Source organism: Coenobita brevimanus, chromosome 57, assembly GCF_032717465.1.
Source record: "Coenobita brevimanus isolate Jiangsu-jjx chromosome 57, ASM3271746v2, whole genome shotgun sequence".
Lineage (NCBI taxonomy): Eukaryota > Metazoa > Arthropoda > Malacostraca > Decapoda > Coenobitidae > Coenobita > Coenobita brevimanus.
In genome coordinates, this window is record NC_137010.1 from 32,640,452 (window position 1) to 32,661,317 (window position 20,866).

Sequence of the window (20,866 nt, forward strand, 5' to 3'; positions counted from 1 at the left end):
AAGATATAAAATATATATCGTATACAGTGTACAGTTTATATATATATATAGTATCCTCGCGTCCAGCATGCGTTAGTCCAGCACGATTCGAGTCCAGCATGGTGAGCAATTAATTAGTATTATTTAATACGATTTAATTACTGCAACACGAGTGTGTTAGCATAACACGCACAGAGCTCCGAGAAGTGGGCCAAATCCGCAGAGTTCACTCTAGCACGATCATCCCCGGTCCAACACGGCCATACTGGACATTTCCATGATGATGATAGCCGATGAAAAACTTCTGATCAAGTAGCCTTCCCCGCCCGCTATCATGACGTGATCATGAGGCCGCCCAATTAAAAACGCTCCTGGCGTCACGTGATGTTTTGTTTACATTTCTCCCGCCACAGAGCCACTCAGTCGCATAATTGCATTGGAAGGTGCATTTTTCTTGCTGCATTTTCTGCCCTTGTTACTGCATTTTACCCTGCTCACGATGCCTAGGAAGTCTTCTGAGAACCCCAAGAAGCGTCGGCACCTCCTTCAGGCCACCAAGCTAGAAAGCATCGAGAAGAAGAAGAAAGGGGAGAGGAAAGTTGACACTGCCAAGGCCTACAACATGAATGAAGCCAACGTGATCATAATAAAAAAACTTAAGACAAGATCCTGGCAGCCGAAGGCTATCACACGGCACTTCATATCAGGTTTGCCGAGGATACGATGGTAAATCGGAACAGTAACATGGTAAAATTGCCGACGATACCACGGGCATTTGGAATTCATCTGGATGGATTCCTGCCGAGCATACGATGGGGAAAACAGTGTGACCAAAACCCAGGCGACTCGACAGAGAATGTATCGTACTACAGCATTGAACATTTAGCCTGACACTGAATACATATTAATATTTTAGAATAAATATCAATCGTTTTGAAACCCTTCTCATCGGCGTGCGTACCAGTTTATAAACAAAGTTGCTTCTCCTTATTCTCTACCGAGTCAGCGACAGCGATCACTTTCCACAGTCACGAGACGGGGCTGTGGCAACAGCGTGAGAAGCATGCACTTTGCCGAGGGCTAGGACAGGCAGAAGCAGGACCTTCCATGGCTGTGGACGAAGATAGTGATTCTGAGTGTGATTTCGAAGGATTTATGAGGGAGGTTTGATTTTGAAGGATTTATGAGGGAGGTTGAGGAGGAGCAACAGCCATTACCCGCTAGTGACACCAGCAGCCATCCTCCGGGGACCCAGTAGGACTAACTACAGCCTTGGATACCACCTTCCATTCCCAGCAAGCCCACCAACACTATCCTAAAAGGTTAGTTATCATTCATAGCACAGTACCATTTATTATAATTACAAGAGTACCAATATATGTATAGGTATATGGTAGGTATTTAGGGTGACTTTTCCGAGGGTTGCCGACATAATTCATTTTTCCCCATAAGCTCTATTGTTAGTCCAACACGTTTTTGGTCCAACACGTGACCCATGCATGACAATATTACTGTGCTGGATGCGAGGGTACTGTATACATAAATATATGTATATATATATATATATATATATATATATCGTTTTGTTTTCGTTTCGTTTTTAAAGGCTCCAACATGCTTGCATGTGTCGGTCTTGGTCACCTAATGGCGGCTCTCCACGCTGCACGATCCATTGCAGCCCCCCTGTTCAGTCCCTTAACCCTGAGGTCACACTTAATGACCTCGTCCCATGTCTTTCTCGGTCTACCCCTCATAACTCCACCCCCAATATTAACACTTCTCACCTTCCTCACCCAATTATCATCCCCCATCCTCTCCACATGTCCAAACCATCTCAATCTACCTCGCCTCATCACAACACTAATACACCCCAGTCCCATCTTACCTCTCAACTCTTCCATCATAAACCCAGCCCCTCCAGGCCTTGGACGCAGGGACGCACTGCACATCCACCTAATCATTGTCATTTCTGTACGTCTGAGCTGTACGTCTGTGCTATGGCACACCTAATGTCTGACTTGGCTCGTATCTCTGACTGGGGTAAAAATAATATGGTTGTCTTTAATGCATCTAAGACTCAGTTCTTACACCTATCAACACGACAAAATCTTCCACAGGTATACCCACTAATGTTTAATAATATTCATCTTAATCCTGCATCATCCTTGAACATGCTTGGGGTTTCATTTACTCGGGACTTATCTTGGAAAGATCATATTACATCTCTTGTAAAATCTGCTTCCAAGAGATTGGGTGTGCTAAGCCGACTCCGCTCCTTTACCCCTGCACAGTTGTTGGCTCTATACAGGGGTTTTATCCGCCCCTGTGTGGAGTACAACTCTCATGTGTGGGGAGGCTCCCCACATACAGCTCTTCTCAATAGGGTGGAGTCAAAGGCTTTTCGTCTCATTAACTCTCCTCCTCCTCTTACTGACTCCCTTCAACCTCTGTCTCTTCGCCGCACTGTTGCATCTTTATCTCTTTTCTATCGCTGCTTTAGTGGTCGCTGCTCCTCTGAGCTGTCTGCTTGCATTCCTCCACCTCTACGACGGGCGCGTGGCACCCGTCTGGCAGCGAGCTCTCATCCCTTTTCTGTCCAACTCTCTGATGCAAGAGTTAACCGTTACTCCCAGTCTTTCATTTGTGCAGCAGGTCAGCTCTGGAACTGTCTCCCTCTGTCTGTATTTCCTGCTGCCTGTGATCTCCAGTCTTTCAAACGCGGTGTGTCCAGGCATCTCGAAATGATCGGATCTTGAATTTGGCTCTATATTGTGTTTGGTTTTTCTCTTGGAGGAAACTGTTACTGCAGGCTCATGGCCTTTGGTTCCTTCTTCCTCGCAATAAAAAAAAAAAAAAAAAAATATCTTCCTCCTTCACTGCCCAGGTCTCACTACCATACAGCATTACACTCCTAACACATGCTGCATACAAAGACCCTTAGCACGTAGGGAGAGTCCTCTCAATGTCAGGAGAGGCAAGAGCTCCCTGAACTTCTTCCAACCACTTCTCACCCACCTCCAGCACACAACATGTCTCCCAAATAACAAAACTCTTCCACACACTCAAGAGATTCACCAGCAAGTTCAATCCTTTCACGTCTGACAATCTCCATCTGCTCACTCCGACACGCCATACACATTAAATCAGCATTATCTCGCAGTCTACCTCTGATACCACTACATCTCTTATGCACCCATATATCTTATGCAGCAACATACATATATATATATATATATATATATATATATATATATATATATATATATATATGTTACTGTTGGTACTAGTAATCAGTAATAGACTTAATATAAATAAGTGAAGAAGATTTATGTATGTGAGTTTGTGTATAGATGAAGTGGTGTTTGAAACAGTAAAATGTGTTAAGAAAAAATAAAAAAAATAAATGGCGTGTGAAAAGAATATCTCAGGTCTTAAAGTTACTCACTGCCTGTTTATTTGTACAGTGGGGCACCAACTTTCGCTACAGCAGGATTCGCGGAATCCACTTTCGCGGCATGCACCAAATATTCCCTAACTTCCACTTTCGCTTGAAAAAAATCGATTTTCGCGCACAAATTTTGGGTTTGGGACAATATTTTGAACTTTGAATTTCCTGCACCGCCCGCCCGCAACCCACCGCCATCTTGAATGACGTCATGTCAACACTCTGTCCACCCATTCCCGCCATTGTGTACGAGCGTGCTAGCTCCACTGTGTTGGATTCTCACGGTTCAATGGCCTCTACTATACCTGGTAGTGTGGGGAAAGGGCCTGGTGGTGTGGGGAAAGGGCCTGGTGGTGTGGGGGGAGAGCCTGGTGGTGTGGGGGGAGGGCCGGGAGGCAGTGGTGGTGATAAAAAGTGGCCAGGACATTCAAAGTCGGGAGGAAAGGCCAAGGCTAAAAGAGAGTGGAAGTGTTGCATCAAGTTGCAACTGAGGAGGCAGAGAGAGAGAGTGGTAGCGAGGCAGCAAGAGGTGGCGCCAATACGTCTGGCGTGGCTAAATAAGCCCGCCACGCGCCTCGGATACTTACCCCCAACATCCATTAAACACCTCAACCTGGTCTCTGTGGTATGTTTCTCCTCATATAATGTGTACTGTACAGTTTTTATTGTTTGTATCTCACAATGCAATGTACAATAGTGATTTGATGTACTGTATTGCAAGTGAAAATGAAAATCTGATGTTACTTTAGGATAACCGGGAACCAATTAGCCTTTTTGCCATAAAGACAATGCCCCAACTTTCGCTAATTCCACTTTCGCGCATTATTTTTGGACCCAATTAGGCGCGAAAATTGGTGCCCCACTGTATTTCCTTTTTCTCTAACCCTGTTCTCCTTAATAACTCTATCTTAAGTGTTACTTAGTTTGACTCTCATAAATACAATAACTGTACTGTATATCTTATGCAAAGTGTTCATAACTCGTATTACCAATACATCCCTATAGGATAGTGGTGATATTCATTTGTGATGTTCCATCCGTCCATCCATCACCCAATCCTATGCTGCCCCATGAGTAGCATAGGACCCCGGGGCTAGGCAAGTTGGTCCGGACATTTAAGATGAAAGTGATGTAAAAAAAAAAAAAAAAAAAAAAAGGATTGTATGTTTAAGCTCTGGGAAAAATAGGTAAAAGTATACACCCACTTAAGAGGTAGAATGATGCCCTCGGAGACTCAGCGCCATGGTGATGGATCAGCGATGAGTACTGTACTGCTGAGTGAGCCGAGTGGTGGGTCAGGGCTGTCTGGTATTTGCTGCATCATCATCTCCGTCACCCCCGAATCAATGCCTCCTCAGTCTGGTAGTTGTGGTGGTGGTGGTGGTGGTGATGGAGGGTGGTTGGAGAGAAGAGTGGGGTCAGGTGGGGGTCGATGTGGTTGTCGGTTGTGAGTCAGCGCTCTCATTACAGTTCTGTTTCCCTCATTCTCCCCTTACTTCATTTTCTTGCTTCTTACTTTTTGTGATTTACTTGTAGGCATGCAGAGTTGTCTTGTACATATGGGTTGTTTTGTGACAATTGTAGATACTTGTAGTTTATCGTGAATCGTAGAACTGAAGCTGATCTTGGTTACCTTCTCACCTGCCTGTAGTTAACTCGCAGGATCATAGTATATCATTTTCATTGCAGAACTGAGTCTTAAATTATTTGCTGATTGTTGATTGACATAGAAATTGGCAGGTTGGTTGTAACAACAGATCGTCAAATCACTGCCAGTATAAAGCTGTGAGGCATCGTGTGGCTCAAACTTGCAGTAGGTTTCTGTTTTCTATCTTGATAATGTAAACTCAACTGTAGACTCATAGACGTGGTTCATACGTTTGCTGCCACTATATATGATATATCGTAATTGTAGATATAATATACTGTAGTCATTGCCGAGCTATGGTAACAGTGTGTTGATTCGTAAGGAGTTTACAAAAGGAGAGCATGTTCATTGTACTTGTCGTAGATGGCAGGAGAAAGATAAAGATGAGTCTGGGGTTTGATTGCAGTTATTTTCTTTAAAAGGAATAACTCAAGAGTAATACTGCAGTGAGTAACAGTGAGTCTCACAAGACCGTACTGAGGTGAGAGCTACTAGCTTACCCACGCACTCCTTCCTCCTCTCCTCGCCATCTCTATTCTCTCCTAAACCCTTTTTGCCCTGTCTCTCCCATTTCTCCCGTATATGAGTGGGTGTGTTACATGTAAGGGCACAGGTGCATGGAACCTTCCCAGGCCTGGGGACTTTCCGATCAGGTGTCACACTTTGCTGTATTTTGAAATTCCTAACTGAGAATGTGCAAACGTTATTTCCTCCTGCCCTCTCGCCCAGGCATGACTTTCATCTAACCTCTACATTACGTATATATGTTACTAACTATTATGTAGTGTGTTATGATATTTTTTACTCCTGACACAGGGTTTGTTTATCCACACTTCAGGCCTCTTCCTATGCAGTGCCTCCCTTAAATGCTTAAGGACATCCAAGTAAAACGTTTTACTGACTGTCTGACCACATGGAACACACTCATGATGAACAATGCATTTCCAATCCAAAAAAGACGATCAACATCACCTTCACACTTAGGCAACTTTGATGTTCTTTTTTTGATTGCAATGATGATGTTCCAACCCAGTGCGATGGTTGCTTTTTTTATTCAACATCGTAGTCATACACCCACATTTCATCACCCATTATGACATTATTCACAAAGTTTTCACCAGCATTCGAACAATCAAACAGCTCCTGACTGACTGTGACACAGTTCTCTTTTTGCTCAACTGTCAGTAGATGCAGCATGAATTTTGTGACAACACGATGCATCTTCAGTTTTTCAGCTAAAACCATATGATACAAATTTTTACAGATGCCTACTTCTTCGGAAATTTCACTGACAGTTGGGCGACGATTTTCACTAATCATAGCAAGAGCTTTCTCAACATGATCGTTGTCTCTCCCCATAAGCTAGTTGCAACATTTGCAAAGTCTCTGTAAAAGTTTTTCCCAATCTGAAACAGAATTTCACATAAACACACTGTTTTTCTAGATCCTTCATTGTTCAACTTGCAACAAATCACCAAGAGCACTAAACACACATTCAGTCAAGTGTGTGTATCACACTGACGAAGTGATGTGGCATGATCCAGCTAGCGTCAGACTAAAACTCGAAGTTGATGCTACACAGTGATCCGTAATGATCAAGCTACACCAGTTAGTTGGTGAGCTATTTAAAAAGTTCTATTTCTTTCTGGACAAACCTCATATTTTTCATTTTCCATAGAGCCTTTGGACTCAAACAAAAAAATTTGAGGGTCTGTACAATACCACATTCCAGGATCCTCTGTTTTCCCCTCTCTTTTTTTTTTGGTATCTTTTACAGCTTTGGGTCAGCCTGTTTTTCTACTCAATGCACGTGAGTTTATGGAGTCGAATCACTGCCGTTCTAGAATTTTTAGTAACTAATTTTTGTTTACAGAGCAGCCAGAGCTGCCATGGAGATGTGAAATTCTCCCAGCTCATGGTTTTTTATTCTTCCTGGCTTCTTGAATGCACTTCTTTTTACCTTCGAACAATACTGATGATTTGTCTCTTTAAACTTCAGCTGTTGCATTCTGGCTTTATTGATGCTCAGCTCTGTGCTGCCTCAGGCTTCTCCAGCTTTTTTCAAGCCTTTTAAGTTCACCTGGTAACTTGTAGTACTGTCTTTGGCTCTGATATCCTTAAACTGGGTGGTCACAGAGACTGAGCATTCAAAACAGAAATACCCGGTAGCATTTTTGTAAAGTAAAAAAAATAAATAAATAAATAAATAAATAGAAGTGTTGTGGCCTGAGGTTAGGCTACTCAGTACCAACATTTAAAGCAAGGGTGGCCAGCTTCCTGTTTATATGGCACAATATGGGACTGGCTTATGATGATGATGATGATGATAGAAAAGTCTTTAATATGTCAACAGTGGTAAGAAATGCTGTAAATAACAAATTATTACAGGTATTCACAACATCAGAACTCACCTAATATAAGGTACGTGAAAATGACATTGAAGACAGTCGACAGTGAACGTCCAACATAATAGAATGCAACACCAACGTATTTGAGGCACAGGTTGTTCGTGGAGATCATCGCCACAAACACTACAGTCAGTGGCAACACCTGCCAAAAAAAAACTCAACATTACTACAGAGCTTGAAAATATTTACCCCATACTAACTCTACTATATATAATTAAAGGACAACTATAGTATTTATACTGTAATCACCAATTTTTAGGTCCAGAGGACATTACCTAATATATCTGTATTCTTGTGCTACCAGATAATTATATTAAATATAGAAGTCCCTTGCTAATGGAGGGGTTAATTAAAAATGTATCTAACCCTAGCAACTGAAAATATCTATCCTAAATTTGTATAAAACTGTCAGGGGGGACACCAAGGGAAAAAAATAAAATAAAAATCCTGAGGCTCAACAGATTAATAGCAATAAGCACAGGGAACAGTAACCCTCAACCTTTTTATTCTGACTTTCTGTACTTCGATCTTTGGAATTACCCTACTCCTACTTCCCAGTAGTCAATGGAGTATGAGGAGCCATGGAGAGGAAGAGGAAAGCATGAAAAAGTGAGTGACTAGTGAAATGGACCACAGATCCACTCACTCATCAATCATGCCTTCTTACATCATTTTTTTTCTTTCATGTGCCATTCCACTGACTGATGAGTTATGCAATGCACAGAACCTTTGGCATGTGAAGTTCCATGCATGCCACACTCATATACAATAGTCAATCAGAGTAACACGGACAATGGGGACTAGACAAGGACCGTGCTACTCAAACATGCATTACTCAAACAATATGCCTGCATGTTTAACGATACAATGAGTTCTGGCGACTTTCCAAAACTCTCACTTTTACCCCTTCTTACCTCCCTATCCTACATTCATTACTCCATACTTTTACCCACCATCAGGTAAAATACTTAAAGTGACAGTATAACTATTGTAATTATGAACACGAATGGTATTAAAACAGCTCTAACAAAAATAAAAGTTGGGCTGGGTACCCGTGTTGTTGATGCGTAGCTCCATGGCATTCTCCCCTGCGCCCCGAACCCCCAATATTGTTTTTATTGTTGAGTTGTTGCTGCTCCTGCACTTCCTTCTTCAACATCTACGCCGAATCCTTCAATGTCCAGGGCTGAAACAATGGAGTTGACCTTGTCGTCAGAGGTGGATGTACTCTGATGTACACCGGCCAACCATGGCAAGTCTGGCGCGTGACGTCACCGTGCGTGACTTTCAAAGTGCATCGACGGGCCAGCTGACACTTCTTGCATACGGTTGAGATTTCCCCCATGTTGGTTATAACCTGTCGCATTATGCTGACTGTGTTAGAATAAAAAACGTTACTCAACTGCAGGTTGCTTGAGGAATGACTGTATTTCTGTTCTTCATCAATGTGCTTATTCTTCCTCAGTTTCCATGTTAACACCATCGTCATCTTTGTCTTTCCATGTCTCCTCCCACCCTCAAACTCACTGAAATGTTTATTTTTCACCAACCTATAATACTGGTTTTCCTTATTATGTCCTTATAATCTATGCACACTTTCTTCTACCCTTTCATCAATGGACTTCCTTACATTTTTACAGGTTTCTGTGTTTCTTACCACACCCAGCCTACATATTCCACATATGTTCCTTAAAAGTCCTACATCTACTGCTCTTACTTTGAATTTTTCAAACACTTACCAAAGTCTCACATCAGATGTTTATGTAAGCCTAATAAACCATCATGAAGCGCTCTCAATGCTTCCACACTAAATCATCTGTGTCATGGCAGAGCCATCATAGCATCAACTATTTTTCTTCATTGAGCCACTCCTAGTTTCCACTTCCTTTACACATTTGCCCAGTACCTTTCATTATTATGACTGCACTAATGCAAGTCTCTTTTTCTCTCTCTCTCTCTCCCTCTCTCTTTTCAACAGCACATCCCACTGTGAATCACCTCTTTCAATAACCACTGCATTATTCTTATCTACATTAACTGCAGACCTTGCTGCCATCACTGCAGATACAGTGGTCCCCCCTCTTACATGGATAGTGAGTCAGCCTGGCAGACTGTGCACGCAGAATCTCCATGAACAGGCCGCATTAACCCATCATAATAAAGCTGATGTGGCTCACATCTTAGTTCTCCCTTCTTTCTTTTTCAAGTGGCTTTACACTGAGTGACAAACTTTATGGTTTCCTGTAAGCCAGGAAACCATTTACAGCATTGGGAGGTAACCATATGACCAATTCCCAACATGTCAATAAGTGGGTTGGCGGAGGGTTAGCGCCCCTCCTGTCATTCTCTGACTAAATATATCTGTGTTGTTTACTTATCTCCTAATCCTACTGACTATCAAAAAATCTTTGACTATCTTACTTCTATGATGGAACACATTCTATCCATTTCTCCTTTCTCTGAAATCTCCATTCCTGGAGATTTCAATGTTCACCACCACCTTTGGCTCTCCTCTCCTTCCACTGACCCACCTGGTGAACAAGCCTACACCTTTTCTATCCTTAATGACCTAAAGCAGCTTGTACAGCACCCTACCTGTATCCCTGACCGCCTTAGAGAGAGCTCCAACATACTTGACCTCTTCCTTACAACTAATCCTTCTGCTTACACTGTATATCTTTTTTCTCTGTTGGGCTCCTCCGATCACAGCCTTATCACCTTAACCTGCCCTATCGCTCCGGTACAGCCTGCGGACCCTCCAAAGAAATGTCGTCTGTGGCACTTTGGAGCTGTGGATTGGGAGGCCCTCAGGCAGTACTTCTTTGATTTTCCCTGGAATGATTATTGCTTCCATGACCGGGAGCCATCTGGGTGTGCCTTGCGCATTACGGAGATTATTCTCTTGGGCATGGAAGCATACATTCCTTTCTCATATCCTTTGACTAATGCACGAAAGCCTTGGTTTAATCAAGCTTGTTCTAATACTGTCTGCAATGAGGAGAGGGCCAATAAAAGGTACCGGAGCCAACCCACCCCTGAGTAACATCTTTTACAAGTTTCTGCCCACAATCGTGCTAAGTCTGTTCTTCGCTATGCTAAAAATAATTTCATCCGTACAAAATGCTCTCAACTCTCTAACTCGAATTCTTCCCGCTCCTTCTGGCACCTTGCCAAAAACCTTTCTAACAACTTTACCTCATCATCCTTCCCTCCTTTTTTCTACTCTGATCGCTCTGTAGCTATTTCTTCTACTGATAAAGCAGATCTCTTTGCTCAGACTTTCTCCTCCAATTCCACCTTAGACGATTCCTGTGCTGTTCCTCCATCACCTCCCCCCTCTGACTTCCTCATGGCTAACATTAAAATTTCTTCAGTTGATGTATTTTCTGCCATCACAGGCCTCAATACTAATAAGGCATATGGGCCTGATGGAGTCCCTCCTGTTGTTCTCAAGAACTGTTTCTGTGCTTACACCCAGCCTAGGTAAACTCTTTCGCCTTTGTCTATCAACTTGTACCTTTCCTTCTTGCTGGAAGTTTGCTCTCATTCAGCCAGTCCCAAAGAAGGGTGACCATTCCCAACCCTCTAACTATCGTCCAATTGCTTTAACATCCTGTATCTCAAAAGTTTTCGAGTCTATTCTTAATAAAAAAATTTTAAAGCATCTTTCTTATCACAACCTTCTTTCTGATCGTCAGTATGGGTTCTGTTAGGGACACTCCACAGGCGATCTTCTCACCTACCTTTCAGACTCCTGGTCATCCTCCTTTCGGGACTTGGGCGAAAGCTTTGCCATTGCACTTGACATCTCAAAGGCTTTTGATCGAGTCTGGCACAAATCTTTAATTTCCAAACTGCCCTCTTACGGTTTCTATCCTTCAATCTGTGCCTTCATCTCTAGCTTCCTTTCTGGTTGTTCTATAGCCGCTGTTGTAGACGGCCATCGTTCTTCTCCTAGATCTATTAATAGTGGTGTTCCTCAGGGCTCTGTCCTATCACCAACTCTCTTCCTTTTATTCATCAATGACCTTCTAAGCTGTACATCTAACCCTATCCACTCATACGCTGATGACTCCACCCTTCACCTTTCCATTCGATTCCCACAACGTCCATCTCAGCAGTTACTTCAACAAACATGGGATGAGGCTATGGTACACTTAATGTCTGACTTGGCTCGTATCTCTGATCGGGGTAAAAATAATCTGGTTGTTTTTAATGCAACAAAGACCCAGTTTTTGCACCTATCAACCCGACAAAATCTTCCACAGGTATACCACTAATGTTTAATAATATTCAGCTTAATCCTGCATCATCGTTGAACATGCTTGGGGTTTCATTTACTCGGGACTTATCTTGAAAAGATCATATTACATCTCTTGTAAAATCTGCTTCCAAGAGATTGGGTGTACTAAGCGGACTCCGTTCCTTCTTTACCCCTGCACAATTGCTGACTCTATGCAGGGATTTTATCCGTCCCGGCGTGGAGTACAACTCTCATGTGTGGGGAGGCTCCCCACATACAGCTCTTCTCAATAGGGTGGGGTCAAAGGCTTTTAGTCTCATTAACTCTCCCCCGCTTACTGACTCCCTCAACTTCTGTCTCTTCACCGCACTACTGCATCTTTATCTCTTTTCTATCGCTACTTCAATGGTCACTGTTCCTCTGAACTGTCTGCATGCATTCCTCCACCTCTACAATGGGTGCATAGCAACAGTCTAGCAGCAAACTCTCACCCCATTTCTCTCCAACTCTCTAATGCACGAGTTAACCATTACTCCCAGTCCTTCATTTATGCAACAGGTCAACTCTGGAACTGTCTCCCTCTGTCTGTATTTCCTGCTTCCTATGATCTCCAGTCTTTCGAACGCAGTGTGTCCAGGCATCTTGAAATGAATGTATCTTGAATTTGGCTCTCTCTTGTATCTTGTTTTTCTCTTGGAAGGAACAGTTTTGCGGGCTCGTTGCCTTTGGTTCCTTCTTCCTCACATTTATAAAAAAAAAAAAAAAAAAAAAAAAAAACACGCTGCCACCCACTACGGGATTATGGCATCTGGCTATAGACAGATAGATAGAATAATCAAATTTCTGGCCAGATCCCAACTTCTCTACTAAAATCCCTCTATAACCCCAACTAGACTAAAGATATGTTTCCAACGGGCATAGCCTACTGTACAGAAAAGAAACAGATGTATGACAGAGATATTAACCAAACACTGGCCATGGGTTTGGAAATTTGTGTGCTCCCAGCACTGGCCCTTAAAATCGATTTCTTTTTCTTTCAGAAGTGAAGAGAATTGTCTGGCACACCTGGTAATGTGTTTCTTAGCTTCCAAAACCAATCCCGTGATTCGGTATGATTCACGGAAATATCACAAAATTATTGCATGTGCCATTAACATGTAAATGCCTGGGCAAAACCATGTGAGAAGAAATGACTGCCTGAGTGCTTGGGATGGTAAAGTAGGGTTGGGTAAACATACCAGTGACCTTTGTTCCCATCCCATAATTGTTCTCTTTTCTATAGCTCATATTAATTTTACGTCACCAGCAAGTTTATGGTAAAACATCGCTTGATGCCGGCGGTCACTGAGAGGTTAAAAAGGCTTAAAGAAGAAGAAAAAAAAAAAAAAAAAAAAAAGGAGGGGGAGGGAATCTCACCAAGTTAGACTTCAACTTTCTGGTTAAAAAACTCTGACCCTAACTGGACTACAGACGGACATAGATCACTGTGTAGGGGTAAAACAGATATAGCATAGTGAGATTACAGAAAGGTTTAAATGAATGGAAAAGTGGGAAAAATCTCAGCATGACTGACTCCAATTTGGCACCTAAAAACCCTCTGTAACTTCAAATTGACTACAGATATGCCTCCTAAGGGCACAGCGTACTGTTTAGAGAGGTTATTGTCGATCAATCCCAGTCTGTCTGGCTGAGCAGAGCCATCAACCACAGGCAAGCACCCATCCCTGCAAGGCCAGGGAAAAGCATGGAGGTCTGGTTCTTGAGTAGATGCAGAATATGCATCTCCATCCAGTTAACAGGGACACCACAGGAGGCTCCACTTTGTCCCCATGCTCTGGTTATACAGTTACCATCCAGCACTGTAACTGTTTTCCTGGGTCATAAAAACCCATCAAATTTGTCACTTAGTGTTGAGCTAACTGCAGTGGTAAGAAGAGTAATAGCAACAGAAAGCCATTAAACTTGTCACCTAGTGTAGAACTAACTGAAATGGAAAGAAGAGTAATAGTTATAGGATGGGAGGAGAGAAGTAGGAAGAGATGAGGGTAAATACGGAAAGATAATGAGGGAAGAAGTGGGCACCACTAAATCAAGTAAGTGGATGATGGTCACCACTGCCTACCACTACTGTTTGGAGGTAAGCAGACATAAGACAGAGACATTAAAAAGGCTTAAAGGAATAAATTATTGGGAAAAATCTCACTATTACAGGCCACACTTTGCCAACTAAAAACCTTCTATGATCCCAACTCCTTAGATTCTTGACAAAAGTCAAGATAGCAGCAAAGATGCCAGCCAAGACATCACTGCATTGGTAGTCTGCATGCAACTTGATGCACCCTGTTGAATTTTGGCACCACTTATGGGCATGGTAAGTGGAATCTGCAAGTGGGGTGCACATCAACAAGAGGGATGTTGTACTACATAACAATGAAACAATCTCCAATGACCACATCCACTATAGCAAGCAGCACAGCATTATCTGCATACATTAGAGCTGAAATATTTATTGGTAATTCCTCTCCATTTATCAACTGCTTCACTTCCAATGCCATGACTCTTGCACTGACCTCTATGTATATGCAATGAACAACCATGGGAACATCACACACCCTTATTCCACTTTTAACAGTGATACTGAACCACTCCTCCTAACATCTGCTTCCTTTTACACATACTTCACCACAATCATTAAAACTCTTTATAGAGAAAGCAAGATATATCAGAAGTCCTAGTGAGTGATGAACAAGGTGGCTTTAGGAGTGGAAGAGGATGTGTGGATCATATATTTGCAGTAATCATGGCAAATGTTTCGGAGAGCCTTGGAGGGCCCAATACCTGCCTAGGGCCCAAACCAAATGGGAAGATTTGCAAGGCCATGTGGAATGTGAGGGATGTGAATGAGGAGAGCAAGAGGGTGGAAGTGGTGAATGTGTTCAAGAGTATGAGATATATCATGATGGCAATGTGTGAAACAAAGATGAAAGTGTGTGAAGTGGAGAGGTGGGAGGGTGTACAGTGTGTGAGGTCGGGCATGCATGGGCATGCAAGATGCAAGGAAGGAGTTGCTTTGCTGATGAATGAAGTGTGGCAGAGTGGAATGAGAGATTACAAATGTATCAGCTTTAGATGTATGTATGTCAAGTTCAAGTTTGACAAGGCAAAAGTGGCAGTAATTGTAGCGTATGCACTGTGTGATGACTGAAGTGAGAGAAAGAAAGACAGGTTTTGGGATGAGCTGGATGAAGCAGTGGGAGAACTGCCCAGGAACTATAAAGTGATCATAATGGGCGATATGAATGGAAGAGTAGGCACAGGTCCTGAGCATGACATAATGGGCTGTACAGTAATAGAGTGCCAGGAGAAAATGATAATGGGAAGCAACAGAAGGATATGTATCAGGAAAGAAGGTTGTGCATTTGTAACTCATATTTCAGACACAAAGATGCACATAAATATACACGGTATAGAAGGAATGGGGATCGTATTGAAAAGAACCTGACTGACTTTGTGCTCATCGAGAGGTCGATGCTGGGAATGGTTTCTGATATGAGGGCCGTGAGAGGACAATGCGGAAGTCTGCCATATCATATATGATTGTGGTATACAAGATCAAGCTGAGAGGAGTGAGGTGGACCAGGAGAAACGGGAGTACTCAGGGAAAAAGACTGAAAGTCGAGAAGTTGAGAATCAAAGAAATGGCAGATAAATACAGGACCAAAGCAGGGGAGGAGTTAGAATCAGTGAATTAGAATGAAATGGATCTGGACAGCCTGTGGAATGCAAATAGGGACTGCTTAGTTAGGAATGCTAAAACAGTGTGTGGTGTGGCAAGGGTAACAGCAAAGAAGAAAGGTACCGCATGGTGGGATGAAGAGGTTAAGAGAGCAGTGGAGGAAAAGAGGAAGAAGTCCCCCCCCCCCCAACTCTGAGCATAGGCTTCACAGCCTGCTCCCAAGGCCCAGTACTCCTCCTACATACCATACAACTCCCCATGTCACCACTTTGGTGCCAACACCCACTATCCATATTAACCCCTTAACCGCAGGGCATCACTTTCGTGACGCTTGAGAGCAAGGGATCATACCGCGGGGCATCGCTTTTGTGATTCTGTGTTATTTTGAATTCACCCGGGCTTCCAAGTGGTGGCTTGTATCATCTATCAGTACTGCCAATGTCCAACACTAGTCAGCACTCCTAATCTCATCTGTACTCCCATCCATTGTTGACAATTTAGCCATTTCTCCCCATTCTTAACTCTCCTCCCTACCCCCCCTCCATTACCCTATCCTCTCGCCTGCCCGGCCGTGCTATGCTAAGTAAATTTTCCCTGGAATTTTTCACTGATTTCATCCATTGAAATAAGCCCTATGCCCTATTCTTATCAAATAATATATACAAGAAAGAAATAAGGTAAGTGAGAGTGCCATACACCTGGAATTGGCTAATTATCACCTGACAACACCTCACGTGCACTCGTTCGCTAATTTTCGCTGCTTATTTCCCCTTGAAATATGCCGTATAATCTATTTTCGTAATAAATATACATATAAGGAGGGAAGGGAGAAGCCTAAGTGATATTTATATTCAACTGGAACTACCTAATTTATAATCTATTGTCTAGATTTCCTGCCAATCATTTCACTGCTATATATTAGCTGCTGTCAAGACGCTAATGTTGGCAGTAATGCATTTCCCTAGGTAGGCCACCCCGGCCCACCCTTATCAGTTCACTCTCATCTTCCAATGTGGAGGTACGTCTGTTTGCTCTTGCTAACTTCAGGGACTTTTCACCCCCATGCAAAGGGCCCTGTGACCTTTACCCCCTACTAAACCTCGTGTGGAAAGAGTTAAAGGGCTGACAATTAATAAAAGAGTGACTACGATCTTTCTATTGAGTAAAACAGTGCAAGTGGAATTGTAAATAATGTGTAAACAGCAAGTGAAAGTAATGAATGTAAATATACGTGAACAGTGGAATACAGTTTTATAAGTTACTTCAAGTGACAGTGCATAACACAGTGTAAATAAAATAGAAATGTAAATAATGTAAATAAAATAGAGAATGTAAACAGAAATGTAAATGAGTAGTATTATAAGAATACGAGTATATACCCTAGGAGTAATGAAAGTGAAAGTTTCACTCTAGCATGTCTGAATACTATGAGTTATGAGAGTGAAGGTGAAAGTGACATTCACTCTCAATGCTAGTATACTAGACGCGAAAGTGAATGCTACGTATTTTACTGAAAGAAATTGAATCCCTACAGTGACAATAAACTAATACTACTGAAGGAAACTTATGGATAAAGACTGTAGATATATATAAGTGTTATATAGTAATAGAAATATAAAGTGTGAGGGGTTTTATGAATAATAAATGACAGAATACCAACAGCGAACTAGCGCAAGTGGGAAGGTCATATGCGCTCGTAATTTTCATTGCTTTCACAGTGGTTTTTATTTGGAGTATGGATCCCAAACTACTTGATAATCATAAAGTAGTGTTTATAATGTTAATATCTGGCTGTGGTAATCATATTACGGGTTGTCGGGAAGTGTAAAGTGGAGACTTCGTTACCCAACTTCAGAGGTCTCCACAAGTCCTATGGTAATCGACGAAGGCTCAACAAACATCCCAGGAGAAAGCTGAAGGTATGTGCCATATGCATATGTAATTTTAATATTCTAGGACTAATAACTGATTTTTGGCAAATATTTTTTGAGAGTCTGTCGGAGCCCAAATAACCCCGCTGGAGACGCAAAACATTGCGAAACATGCCCGCGGTGTAAGGGTTAAATACATGCTAGGGATGTCTCATATAGGACTGGTGTATTGGTATTAGCTGGGGTATTTTGGCGACATAATGGCAGGTCTTCTGGTAGATAGGTAAAGTCTGCTTTTTATGAAATTCAAATCCTTAAACTGTTTCCAGCCCCAGTTGGGATTTGACCCTGGGTCCAGGAGGACCACAGGCAACCATTTTTTTTTTTTTTTTTTTTAATAACAGAACACAGGAAGGAAAAGCAAATTGATAAAAAAAAAAAATAATCCAAACATCAGATTGCTGGTGTCCTCCATTCATAAAATACCTGTAACAGTTGGACTCGAACAGCTGTAGGTTGAAGTTTGGAGGGAAACAACTCTGGGGAAGTGAGTTCCAGAGAGATGCAGTTCAGGGAATGAAAGAATTCTGATAGGCAGAAGTTCTGCAATAAGGCTGAGTGACGTTCCAGTCATGAGCGCTACTAGATGCCCGTGCAGCACGAGGGAAGGCATGGAAAGGTGGCACAATGGACGCAACTTCGTCTAAGCATTTGCCATAAAAATATCTGTAAAATAAGGCAAGGGAGGCAACATTCCTTCTTACCTATAGGGGAGGCAGTTTGTTTATAATAGCAGAATTATTATTAATTCCAAAAGCTTTGTTCTGAATTTTGTCTAGTTGTTTTAAAGTAACCTCTCCACATCCATTCCACAAGGGTGAGCAATATTCAAGCTGAGAGCGCACATGACTCATAAATTATAGCTAACTGCTCGTCAGTGAAGAAGTTACAGACTCTGTACAATAATCCAAGTTTCTCTGAGGCAGTTTTAGCAAGTGATCTGACATGAGAGGTCCAGCTGAGGGCATTGTTAAACAAGACGTCGAGAATTTCAATACTTCTGGAGATGGGAATTTAGTTGCACTGACGGTAATATACGAGTCTGGCAATATCTGTCTATTAGTCAACTGCATATACTTGGTTTTACTAGCATTAAATGAGACAAGGCTGTTTTGTCCCCATTCACTGATCGTAGATAAGTCTTGATTTATGGAGATGGCTGTACTAAGCAAAGAGTTAGAGATATTAGGGTGTGTCCACACAATAACTTCCAACAAAACCTACCTGCCTGGCCTTGGTTGCTTCTAGCTTGCCGATGTCTGGGAAGGTAAATAGTTCGCCCGGTATGATGCGAGAAAGTCGGGAGAGCAAGATACATGCCACCACTGTCACCACACACTGGAACCATGTTACAAAGAGCGGGGCATCCTTCTCACCCATTGATGACCCTCCCAGCAGAGTCTTATTGACGAACACCATTGTTATGGACACAACCCTGGCCGGTAGGAATTCACATTAGCTCTATATTAACTCTTTAACTGAGGCTGGTGCACACTGCAAAACTTTATTCAACTGGAAAGTAATCCTTAATATATATATATATATATATATATATATATATATATATATATATATATATATATTATAACTGTTATACACAGCCTAACCTTTCTCTACATCTGGCACGCATAGAAATTCTTAGCTTAACGCTAGCTGACTTTGTTCAAATGAGAGAAAGACTAGCAGTCAAATGGTTCAATACACCACATGTTCTACTGTTCATCAAAACTCTAATTCTATTTAACATACAGCACTTGTGGTGTATGATGCGAAGACTCAAGAGAATGGTTTTGATCTCTTTCATCAGCATTCATAACATGAATCTGGATAAAAAGAAGTCACAGTTCCCACCTCCCCCCACTTCCATGGTCCGTGATACAAGGGCTGGCAATCCAGTTATCAAATGACTCCAGTTTTGAGGTAGCTAATGAGTACTGCTGAAGCAGTAAAGCTAGAACACCAACCTCATCTAAACATAAACCCAGTGGAATGCAGGCCAAAACTGCCTTTATTTAACAGTTCATCATTTTCCTTTTGTGGAACAAGGAGAAAATTAGGGAATGTTTGTATACCTGGGCAGCTTTACCACCTAGGGAAAGAATTAAGGAATTTTTATAAACCTGGACAGCCGCACCTAGTCATATTAGTGTAACCAAATGATGGCATCCTCTTCACGACTAAGAACTGGCGTACTGTACTTTAATAAAATATACTGTGACCCCATTTATCTGATGCTGAATTACCAGGCATATGTCATTATCAAAGAAAAAAAATATGCCTGAATAAAAGCAATATCAGCTTTTTATGGCATTAATCAACAGTGTGCATGGAAACCGAATTTTTCAAAATGCACTCCACCCCCTGCAACCCCTACACCATCCATGCATCACTGACATTGCCACAAATAACAAAGGCCGTTGCCTGCTGGTTCCATGCCATCTCAGTCACAGAGTGTAGATCATCCAGTATTGCTATGTGTTAAGCTTGTCATGGAGTCGTGGCCTCTGTTGCCATACCAGAGGTTTTCCATGGGCTTGTGTTGCTTGCCCTTGTGCTGGCATGTGTGTGCATGCCTGCAGCTACTTCTGCGAAAATAATAAAATGTTTATGTATATAGGTATGCAAGCTGCATCAGCATGTTTCCTTTGTGTTACATACCTTATGTAGCTAGTCACCTGATTCTGAATCTACTCATATTCATCTATGCACCTAACTCAAATAAATAACACAATCTTCTTAGTATCTGTAGATCCTTCTCTGCAAAAAAAACATAATGTATTGTTACACAAATATGCATGAACACGGTGCCAGTGTCTCCTTTGTGTTACATAACTTACGTTGCTAGTCAGCTGTTTTCGGTTCTACTCATTCCCATCTACACATTTCATATCATTTATTCAAATGCTTGCATGCATTGGCCATGGTCACCTAATGGCTGCTCCACCTCTGGCAGCCTCCCCATTCAGTTGCTTGTCCCTGAGGTCACACCTCTTTCCAGGTATTTTTTGGTCTGCCTCACGCAACCCCACCCCCAACACTCACAGTTCTCACCTTCCGCACCCAATTCTCATCCTCCATCATCTCACCATGCCCAAACCATTTCAAGCTATACCTCTTCATCACAACACCAATACATTCAGGTCCCATCCTCTCAACTCTTCAACCGCAATCCTAGCCCACTCCCTGCAGGCCTCACATTGAAGGACACACTACACATCCACCAAATCATTTTCATTTCTGTATGGTTGTGCCTACAAATACAATTTTCTTTTACTGCCCAAGTTTCACAACCACATGGCATTACTCCCCAAACACATGCCATATATAAAGATGTCTTAGCACAGAGGAAGAGCCCTCTCAATGTTAGGAGAGGCAACAGTTCCCTGAACTTCATCCAGTCACTACTTCCCTAACCACAGAGCTGGCTCCAACCCCACCTCCAGTTATTACGTCCCCCAAAATACCTCCTCTACACA

General features: G+C 42.2%; 1 protein-coding gene across 1 annotated transcript in view; it reads right to left on the minus strand.

Annotated features, from left to right (window-relative positions):
• The window catches only part of nac (GDP-fucose transporter nac), a 130,504-nt gene that overhangs the window by 60,620 nt on the left and 49,018 nt on the right, over positions 1 to 20,866 (minus strand). The window contains exons 3-4 of the mRNA XM_080274253.1: positions 18,615 to 18,825; positions 7,484 to 7,622 (exon numbers count right to left, since the gene is read on the minus strand). Coding sequence (XP_080130379.1) covers positions 7,484 to 7,622; positions 18,615 to 18,825 — 350 coding nt within the window. The remainder of the gene's footprint in view (positions 1 to 7,483; positions 7,623 to 18,614; positions 18,826 to 20,866) is intronic.